The sequence below is a fragment of the Podarcis muralis genome, chromosome 9 (genome assembly GCF_964188315.1).
Source record: "Podarcis muralis chromosome 9, rPodMur119.hap1.1, whole genome shotgun sequence".
NCBI classification, from domain to species: domain Eukaryota; kingdom Metazoa; phylum Chordata; class Lepidosauria; order Squamata; family Lacertidae; genus Podarcis; species Podarcis muralis.
In genome coordinates, this window is record NC_135663.1 from 57,325,654 (window position 1) to 57,336,600 (window position 10,947).

Below are 10,947 nucleotides of genomic sequence, written 5' to 3' on the forward strand. Positions count from 1 at the left end.
GGTATGGGAAAACCTTGTTTTCTAAATAGTGAACTACAATCACCTTAACAAATACAGTGTGGGCAGGTTAGTTAGTAGGAAAAGCAGTAGATTCATGGATGCTACACACCTACCACAGTATTGTACTAAATCAGAATGCTGCTGTCAAGCCTAATTCCAGCATTGGGAGGGGCCCCTGTGGGCTCATATATCCCTGAAGATGCCACATCAGCAACCCCTGCTGTGGATATTTTTCAAAAGTAGACTTATACCTTAAAGTGTGAGAAAATGTGGAGGATCAAAGTCCCTGAAAGAGCTTCCAGCCTTGGGGGATGACTGCTGTCTCTTTAATTAATCCAGTAGGCGTGTTCCCAGTACACTCATAATAATCTATAATAATGTATCACCAGTACTCCAGCATTAATTATACATTTTCCAGGGATTAGCCTACCGTATAAGAATATGACGCCAGCTGGGGATAAATTTAGAAAAATGTAAATAGGAACTGATGCTCAGTTGGTGTAGCAAAACCTTTTACGGTATTGGTCTTAAGTATGTAAACTTGTCAGCCACTAGACCCTTTGTCACCTTCAAAAACCACCTCCTGACAGCTGAGGGACACAGCAAAGGGATGGTATCCACAAAATACCACTCCAAAATACCACAAACCACTTTGATGTAAAGAACAATGGGAGCACGACATAGGCTATGAAATTAAACCTACCCAATGGACCAGAATGTGGTCTAAACCTCCCTTTAAATCCATATCAGCGAAAAGAAAAGAACTACACCACAGAAACTAAAACTAATACGCCCAGGAACCTCACCAAGATATTGGAGAGGCTGCACCTGTACAAGCACATACCGCCACATGTGGTGGAAATGCCCTAAAATCCAACCATTCTGGACAGCAGTCCTACAAGAGAGAGCGAAATAACTCAACAGGTATTAGAAGTCACCCCAGAACTGGCCCTACTGAACATCTTCCAAATTCATAATAACTCCACTCATACAGAGCTTATAACCTACCTACTCTCAGAAGCCAGAAGCCTCTTAGCCACACACTGGAGAGACCTGTCAGGAGTAAACATGGACCAATGGTATTAAATTCTACAGGAAACGGCCTTACTAGAAAAGCTAACCAATAAACTGACACAGCAACAAATAGGACGTCTTCACCCCAGTATGGCTCCCCTTTATCACATAACACAGCCCAACAAGACAAGAATCCACCGACAGCATATGAATCAATATGGCTGACCTGACCCAACAATCCCCCCCATATGTAAACAAACCCCACTGCAGACAGCCAACCACACCCTGCCCCCCAATACCTCTTCCTGCCAAGGAAATGTAATAAAGAGAAAGAGAACCTACCCAGTTGACGCTTACACAAAGCCCCACACGTACACTATGCAAAAAAATAAAAGTCTCACCAGTCCCCCTTCCCCAACCTTATACTGTACTCAACACTAAGGTCTCACAACAAACATAGCTGATTTGTAAGAAAGACCGTACAGCCTGAAGAAGACAAGGCAAGAAAATATTTAATAAAAATAAATAAAAACACACAACAACTTGCCAATTAATGTGGGTTGTGGAGTTTATTCTACAGTATATCCTTTCTTTTCTGCTTATTCAAATACATATAGACCTAGACAGACATGCTTGCATACAGAGCATTTATAACTACCTTTCTGTCAAGGCCCCCAGGACAGCTTACAATTTCTAAATACCAAATCAAGTAGACGATGTAAAATATAAACTGGTCATTGGGCTGGGCAGGGGAACAGTGGCACTCAGTTCAATTGGGTAGGCCCTGATATTATCTTAGCCTGTGTGCTCTTGCAGGGCAGTTGGTGTCTGACCTGTTTTTTAGTTATTAGAGCAAATGGCAGAATCTCTTGCTCAACTGCTAGTAGCTATCACAGGACTCCATAAAGGCCACTTTCCGTCAGGATTTTTTGCTCTCTCTCCCAACCCGCTAAGCCATAGCCAAGCACAGCATCTCAGCATCTAATGACTACAACTCAAAGAGAGTCATGCTCTCTTCACTGCAGAGAGAATGTAACTTTGATGTGCTTTAAAAAAAACAAAAAAACTAACTTGCTAACTGGACAATTGCCATGTTGGAGGTTTTCTGGACATAACTCCATTTTTGCTTAGTAGGTTTCCTTGAGAATTAAAAAGGATTCCAACCTTAAGCTTGCAAGGCACATTATATATATCCTCTTACAATTCATACAATTTGGATTTACAACTCTCTTTTTTTAACAAAAATGCAAAAGTAAACACTCCTCGTTTCAAAATAATAGACTCAACCTCGCTTGACTTTTAGATAGTCAGTTAATCTTCCAACAGAAAACAAATCGACTGTTATAATGGACATCTCAAATGCCATTCTTAAACAAAAAGCACAGTAGGTTTTATCCTTTTCACCTCCATTTGCACAAAAAGGTTCGTGCAAGCCATCAACCTGATTCATGTGCTCACTCAAAGACAGAGTGGAACACCTCCTGCCCAACTTTAATGTAGGCATCTCGCTCTTCATCTGTCATAAATGAAACCAGCTCTGGGTTTTCACTCACTTCACTATATAAGTGTGGCCGTCCAGCCACAATTATGGTCGGATTTAGCACTATTGGCTCCTGATCATTTTCTAGATTACTGCCGGTGGCGTTGACTGCAGTTGGTTTGGCCTCTTCCTCGGACTCACTGGTGTCGCTTTCTGACTGCTGAGGTCTGTTTTTGTCAAAACAAGGGGTCTTTCCCGAAACAGAGAAAGGGATTGACTCGTGGATGAGTAGAGTCCTTAGTACTTCATTGTTAATGGAAGGTTTCTTGGGAGAGTCTGCCACATCCTTAGGCATTTCTAGTAGGGGGGGAAAGAAATACAGTTAAGGGAGCTCTTCACCATGTTTAACCTACCATCCAAATTGAGAGCAAAACTTGTTCCAGAAGGCACTAGATCTAATGGGGTCAGGTTACACTCAGGAAGGTGACTTAGTCCCCTTTGGAGAGACTGCAGTGGCTACAGAGAGGAGGGGAAAGAGTTTGTAATAGCCATTTCTAGATTCCACAGAGTAAGGAATCGGGCAGTGCTTTGTTTTTCACTTATCTAATTAGGTCCCCAGTGACAAGTCGAATTGTGCAGACACAGAGTGCCTCTGAAGCAGGTCAGAGCTCTGCTACCCAGAGGTACAGATGGAAGTCCAATCTTGTAGCTGGTGAATGCCCTTGTTGAAACTGTGTGTTGGTCCTTCAAAGGGAAGAAGCTCAAGATATTGGGATATCTTTTTCTGCAACCCCCCTGAGTACTGTGAAACATCAAAGCAACCGGGCTTTAGTTTGTAAAAGCAGGGTTTATTATCAGAACAGTTTGTTAGTTAATAAAAGTAATTTAGCATTGAGTAGGTGCTGTGGGTTAAACCACAGAGCCTAGGACTTGCCAATCAGAAGGTCGGCGGTTCGAATCCCCGCGACGGGGTGAGCTCCCGTTGCTCAGTCCCTGCTCCTGCTAACCTAGCAGTTCGAAAGCACGTCAAAGTGCAAGTAGATAAATAGGTACCACTCCGGCGGGAAGGTAAACGGCGTTTCCGTGCGCTGCTCTGGTTCGCCAGAAGCGGCTTAGTCATGCTGGCCACGTGACCCAGAAGCTGTACTCCGACTCCCTCGGCCAATAAAGCGAGATGAGCGCCACAACCCCAGAGTCGGTCACGACTGGACCTAATGGTCAGGAGTCCCTTTACCTTTTTAAGTCAAGCCTCAGTGAACCATCATTCCTATAAATAAGACCTTAGCTGTGGCAAAACCCGTAGCAACTCAATTACTCTGGAATTGGACTAATATGTATCTATATTCACTGCCCCTGTAATTTATGAGAAGGCGGTCAAGAAAAGAAAGCAAATGCCGGCCAAGTAAATATAGTTTTCTGCCAACTTAAGCTGCATACTTTGCCACAGTTGGCTATGCACCCTAAAGTTTCCTCAGATGAATGATGATCATATTGGGTGTGCCCCTTTCACAATTGAGCAACCATAGCTTGACACTAATTTATTGGGTCTTTCCAGGAATGGGATGCTTGAAGCCAAGGCATGAAGTGTCTTCACTTTCCTCTTACAACAGCAGCAATTGCAGCCAATTGGAATTGGCACAGGCAGGGTGCTCACCAGACTTTTCATTGCTGCTGCTTGCCAAGAGAAAGCAGGGCAAAGCACAAGGAGCTCAAATCTGTGTCAGCGCAGCGGAGCCAACCCAATCCTCCTTTGCCACAACACACTCGGCACTTTATCCCTCTCCAAAACTGGCTTGGGAAAGCAGGTGAGCAAGACCTATGCTGGACCACCTGCTGCTACTGGTTAAGTCAACCTTACCGTTTTTAGTTGTGGACCATTTGCAACTTCCTCCTGGGTCGACTGCTTCATTTACAGTGGTACCTCTGGTTACGTAATTAATTCATTCCGGAGGTCCGTTCTTAATCTGAAACTGTTCTTAACCTGAAGCACCACTTTAGCTAATGTGGCCTCCCGCTGCCGCCGCACAATTTCTGTTCTCATCCTGAAGCAAAGTTCTTAACCTGAGGTACTATTTCTGGGTTAGCGGAGTCTGTAACCTGAAGCGTATGTAACCCAAGGTACCACTGTACATCTATTTTGTTTTAGGATTTATAGTGCGGTGGCCACTGGCGGTAAGCATTAAAAAACAACAACGCAACTAGCTCACAATTTCGATGGCAAACGAATGCTTTGGTGATGTCCACCTTGCCGCAACATTGACTCCTGTTTGCTCTCAAGTATCTGCACCTAACCAAATGCTGCTTGAGAGGTACTGCTGCTTTAGAGGCTGGGTATGAAAACTGGTTTAAACACTGGGGAGCAGAGTCTGGCCAGGGCGAAGTGTCCTTCTCAGTACCGACAACATCTGGGACTTTTTAGCTTAGCAAATGTGGTGCCCTACAGCTTCCCTGTTCCAAAATGCAAGGGAAAGGGGGATCGACTGACAGAGGAACAGCAATAGTTCAGCTACCTCCAAAGGGGAAGCGCAAACAGCATGGAAATGGAGCACTTTTTAACAGCAGGTGTGAATAATATTCTTGGAAGATGGACTCACCGACACTAGTAGAAGCCACAGCTGAAGAGGTCCCCTTTGTGGTACTTTGGGTCATCCATACAGGTTGTCCTTTGACTGCCTTGACCATTGCTTTCTTCTTAAGTCCAGACTTTTGGATGTCAATAACAACGTTCTGGACATACATGTTCCTGGCACAACTCCTGGCAGCCCATTTCTTAAGGCAACGAGGCAGCTCAGTTTTTGAACATGGATTCTTATCCAAGCTAAAAATGTACACATTAGTCTTGTTACTGACTCGTATTACTCGTACTTGTTACTCGTATTGCTTAATAGACATGAATATTTTAAGTGTACAGCCCTGATTCAGACAAAGTTATACTTTTCCCACACCGCAATTTAATAGGGTTATGTCGCAATTATATTCTAAGTCCTATTGGCTTCAGTGGGTCTAAATTGGGACAAGACCCTCCTGTTCTGCCCCCCTGAATATTGTTTTAGCTTATTTATTCAAGGTAGCCAGCAAATTATAAAGGAACACAATTTATTTACTCCTCCTTGTTAAGAACTCTAGTATGGCTTAGTAGCAGTGCTATTTTTCTAGAAAAAGAGGTGCTGGAACTTACCATGAACTCACCTTGTTCTCTTATAATGGCAATGGCACCAACCTAAAAGGTGCCAGAACCAAGTTCCAGTGAGTTCCGGCTGAAAAAAAGCCCTGCTTCGTAGCAACCCTGTTTTGCAGGGCTGTTGTAAGGGGCAAGCCAGATATAGGTTGAAAGGCCTTTTTCATCTAAGAAGTGCTTTATTTGTGATTAAAGCTATAAAAGGTCACGTAAGAGAATCTCAGAAATGGAGGCCGGAACAGTCTTTTGTGAATCTCTTTTATATTCCTAAGTTAAAAGGCTATTGCCCACACAATTGAACAACCTCATCTCAAAACTACACCGTTAGGAATTATTCTTGTGCCTTTCGTAGCTACAATTGCTATACACACTTAACCGGGGAGCAGACATGCCTAGTATTCCTCTGCTCAGAAAGGTGCTACCCTATTCTAGGGATGGGGCAGAGTTCTGCCTTCAACTGGAATCAGGGCTAGCAGCATCTCTTCCTTATTGTGGGGACAGAAGCAATTATGGGCTGGGCGCTATTTTCTGCTTGGTGCCGTGACAACAAGTACTAAACAGTGGCCTAAGGTATAAGAAAGGCAAGGAGTACTGTTATGAGCTAGTGGGTGCCAGACTTCTAATCTCTATAATCCTAGCAAGTGTTAAAATGTCATTCAGGATGGCTTCCTCACAAGGTTAATGCCTCCGGGTAGGGTGGCATGGGACAGGCAATTAAGAGAGAATAAAGGAAAGGCAGCTCTGTACCAGACAGCAAATGGGTGGGGCCATGGTGCCAACTTGAATAAAATATTGGGGGTGGGGGCAGGAAATCCCTGCCCCACACCATTTGGATGGCAATGCCCATCAACTTGGAGGGAGGCTCAGCCCCTTCAAATATTTTATGGGTGGGTTGGGGCAAAGGGACCTCGGCCCCTAGGAGTTGGCTCCTATGCATGGTCTCCTTCTCCAGCTATTAGACAGAGAGAAGGACAAAAGCTAGAGTTGACTGTCATGTGACCTAGAAGCTAGAATGGGGGAAGCTGCAAGCTGGAAAGGCAGATAAGAAGTCATGGCTGATTTTGGCTCGAATCCAAGGCTGTGGCCATGGGAGAAACAAGACCTTCGGGGTGTTGATGCTGTGAACCCCTCCATCGTAGGCTCAGGGTGCAAATGTATGTAAATAAACCATATATCATAAAGACACCACAGTCTCTGCTGTGCCTCATTTCCTAAAGGAAATACGTATGTAGAGAGCTTTCCCATGTAGAAGCCATTCTGGTTTTCACAACCACACCAGAGTTGGGGTGAAATACACAGATTTCATTCCACTTTGCAGAAGTGGGGTCGGACTGTTCCACCCATCCTAGTCCAATCACATATATAATCACCCATATATAATCATCCGAGTCTCGTGGTACGATGCTACGAAAGAAGAGCTGCTGCCTATTCCAGTTAGAAAGGCAAGCCCGCGGTACAAAATTAGTTGGGGCAACCGTGACAGTTCTCCACCCCTACCCCAAAATTGTTCAACTCATCAACCTCTATTTCATGCTAGTATTTTGCTTGGAGCTCGATAAGTTTAACAACATGTTACCTTCTTGCTAGTTCCGGTATTTCTGTAGGCTGGGGCTCAAGGAGGTCACATGGCAAAACAATGTCTTCCGTTTCACGGAGCAACTCAAAGATGGGCTCCGTCTGTTGGTTGAATTTGGCCAGCAGAGTTTGGGCATCCCGTCTGGGCAGCGCAGACACATCTTCCTCAACTTCAGTATTGCAGTAGGTGCAACGAAATGTCCCTGACACATAAACAGAGGTGAAGCGATGGGAGCGGGAACCTGTGGCCCCTCCAAATGTTGTTCATTTCTAGCTCTCACCCTCCCCAGTCATGGACCACATTGGCTCAGGTAAATGGAAGTCCAACAACTTCTAGAGGGGCCCACAGGCCCTCAGCAGATTGCTGCAGAAATCTAAAGTCCAGCACATAAACAGCACAGGACCGTAATACCTCAAGGACCGCCTCTATCCAGACCCTGAGATCATCTTCTGAGGCCTTTCTTCATGTGCCTCTGTGATGAAAAGGTTGGTTTTGCTGGACCGGTTGGATCAACAAGTGTTTATTTTTCTTTCTTTTTTTCCCTGCCAGCAAATGGTTAATGACTGGCAGACTCTGATTGGCCATGGTTCCAGAAAGGACAGATTAAAAGGAGAGGATTTGTAGAGAGTTAGTGGAGAGGGTTTGTTTTGAGGTTGGGAGATAGGTAAGGAGACAGGTTGAGGTATAAAGAGTGAATGGGAGAAAGAGTTGGTTCTGGAAAAACAACTTCCACTCTGAGCATATTATGAAGGACAGAATGTGCTGTCCTGTGGGAGGAATAGACTGGAATTTTACTGGGAGGCAGAGGTTGAGCCAGGACAAGTAGGAGCTGGAAAAGAACAGCCTACTTGGGACTCAAATCTAGTTGCGAAGGGAGAGATTCTTCTAAGGAAAAGAATCAAGGGGTGTGGAGAGCCCTTTGGTCTATTTCTTAAAGTACCTCAGGAGCAGGAGTGTTAAAGGGGGTGGATAACTGAAATAAAGTATCACCGTATAAAGGAACCAAACCTATAATGCAAAAACAACTGAGGACGAATTAAAGTGAAATCACACTGTATTCTTGAAGGAACCTAAGTTTAATCCATTTGTGTTATATACTATCTTGCCTTAAATAAACCTTTATCTATTTAAAGAAAACCTGACTGAGACTCCAACTTACTAATTATCCCCTCACAAAGGTCCCGCACAGGATACTCTGGGCTAGAAATTTAAGAGGAAAGAAAAAAGAAACCTTCAAGTAAAGGGTTATTCAGTGAGGTGGGGGCAATTTATCTAAGCGAGAGCGGGCCCAACAGCGTGACAGGAAAAAGTGTCAATGCGCCCGTTACAGCCTCCTCAAGATGTCCAGAGGGTGGCAACACGAAAATGGGCCTTTTTTTTTCAGTGACTCCCCTTCTGTGGAATGCCCTCCCCAGGGAAGTTCGCCTGGTGCCTTCATTACACACCTTTAGGCGGCAGGCAAAAGCGCTCGTTTTTAACCAGGCCTTTGGCTGATCTGATTTATATCCTATGCCCTTTTAAAATGTGTTTGTTGTTGTTCTTGTTGTTCTTGTTGTTCTTGTTGTTCTTGTTGGGGCAGGGTGCTATTGGGATTTGTTTTTATTCTTATTATATATTTTGTGGTTTTATATCTTGATTTTATTCTGTGAACTGCCCTGAGACCCCTGGGTATAGGGCAGTATATAAATTCAATTGAAAAAATAGAAGAAAAAAAATAACCCAAAGACTATCCTTGCTCTTCAGATCACCTTTTAAAATATCTGCAACATGGGGTTGCCAGAAGCTGCCTTATGCTGAGTCAAACCATTGCCCCACCCATAATGGGGGATGGCTCTGTTAGTTAGAGCATGGTGCTGACAATGGCAAGGTTGCAGGTTCGATCCCCCGTAAGGGACAGCGGCAGTATTCCTGCATTTGCTTGGACTTGGGCTTGGACTAGGTGATCTGCAGGGTCCCTTCCGACTATGATTTGATAAGATCCTATCTCAATATGGCTCTCACTAACTAGCAATGGTTATCCAGGGTTGAAGGCAGAAATCTCTCCTAGACCTCCCTGGAGATGATGGAAACTGAAACTGGGAACTTCTGCATGGAAAGAAACTGCTCTATACACACTGAGCTAAGGCCTTTCCCTGCACAAACAATTACAAATCAGGTGCATTTTTATGTTCCGGTGTATTTTCTAAAGGAAAAGAGGCAAATGACACAGATGCAGCAGTTTACCTGTGAAAGCATCAAACAATTGATTCACTTCCAGGTCGGTGTACGCATTTGAGCAGGCAGGACACTTGAAGGACGATCGGGTGGTGGAACGCTGCTCGTCTGCCTCTATCTTCCGGCGCATGTGATCCAGCTTGTACTTTGCCACATGCACCAACACCTTGTAGTTAATGTAGTAGTAATTGTGCCTCGCGCTCTTCCCGTTGCGGCCTGTCTCCACACGCATGCGCAGCTTCACAAGTTTATCGGCCTTGAGGGTGTTCAGGACGGTCCGCAGCTGCTTGCGCTCATACCTGAGGAGCAGCAGCAAGTCGTCCTCCTTCACGCATGCGTAGCGGATCAAAACATCGAGGGCCAGCGCATGTTCGGCCCCGTAGAAGCCACGCACCATGTACTTGGCCAAACGTTTCAGGGCTGTGGGGACTTCGGTAATAACATCTTGGCCTCCCATCAGTACCTACATTATAATCAGGAGCCAAGGCGGAATCAACACAAAGGAAAAGATGATAAAACCTGTCGCAGTCTCTAAAAGTATGCTTACGGAAGAGTTTATACCAATGGCCGCAACATCCATAGTTTAAACCCAGAGCTCCCCATGGGGAAAGGGACATTAGGACAAGGAGGTGTCCTTCTAGAGGAGATGAAGGATGTTTGGTTAAAAAAAAAAAAGGTAAATGACCCCTGGACGGTCAAGTCCAGTCAAAGGCAACTATGGGGTTGTGGTGCTCATCTCACTTTCAGGCTGAGGGAGCCGGTGTTTGTCCACAGACAGCTTTCCGGGTCATGTGGTCAGCAGGACTAAACCGCTTGTGGCGCAACGGGACACTATGACGGAAACCAGAGCGCACGGAAACGCCATTTACCTTCCCACAGCAGCGGTACCTAATTATCTACTTGCACTGGAGTGCTTTCAAACTGCTAGATTGGCAGGAGCTGGGACAGAGCAACAGGAGCTCACTCTGTCGTGTGTATCTGAACCGCCGACCTTCCGATCGGGAAGCCCAAGAGACTCAGTGGTTTAGACCACAGCACCACCCGCTTCCCTCAAGGGTATTTAATCAGGCGTTAGCACCTCATAGAATAAATGTGAAGATAGAACCCCTCACTTGCATTCCCCCATGGCCCATAATTCCTCTTAAAAGTTTTGTTTCAGGCATGGATGAGGTACCTGTGTGTCCAGATGTTGAACTACAGTTCCCACCACCCCTGACCATTGGCCATACTGGCTCCAGATGAAGGACGCTGAAGCCCATCAGCATCATCCTGAAGTGTTGTGGTTCCTGCCTTAGGGATTAAGTTCAACAGGGCACTGAGAGTTCCATCCGCATTCTTCAGGGGGAAGTCCCATCAAAGGACAACGGAGATGCTACTGAAAAGGTGCACATTCTGACCGCCAATTAGCAGTTGCCAAAAGGCCACAGAAATCCTAGGAGAGGGCCTGGTGTTGCAAATCAGGATTCCACTAAATTAAAATTAACC

At 45.1% G+C, this 10,947-nt stretch overlaps 1 protein-coding gene across 1 annotated transcript; it reads right to left on the reverse strand.

Moving 5' to 3' along the window:
• Positions 1 to 1,565: 1,565 nt before the first annotated feature.
• LOC114604664 (general transcription factor IIE subunit 1-like) lies at positions 1,566 to 8,126 on the reverse strand. Its single transcript, XM_028745016.2, has 3 exons — positions 7,249 to 8,126; positions 5,089 to 5,312; positions 1,566 to 2,851 (listed from the first exon to the last, which is right to left on the reverse strand). The coding sequence occupies exons 2-3, from the start codon at positions 5,231 to 5,233 to the stop codon at positions 2,469 to 2,471; spliced, it is 528 nt and encodes a 175-aa protein (XP_028600849.2). The 5' UTR covers positions 5,234 to 5,312; positions 7,249 to 8,126; the 3' UTR covers positions 1,566 to 2,468.
• Between the last annotated feature and the right edge of the window lie 2,821 nt (positions 8,127 to 10,947).

What these genes read in the sequence shown, in the direction of transcription:
- LOC114604664 (XM_028745016.2), bottom strand. Translation starts at nt 5,233, where the DNA reads ATGTATGTCCAGAACGTTGTTATTGACATCCAAAAGTCTGGACTTAAG. An exon ending in TGTGGCTTCTACTAGTGTCG is followed by an intron (nt 2,852 to 5,088) that starts GTGAGTCCATCT and finishes CCCCCCTACTAG; the next exon opens with AAATGCCTAAGGATGTGGCA.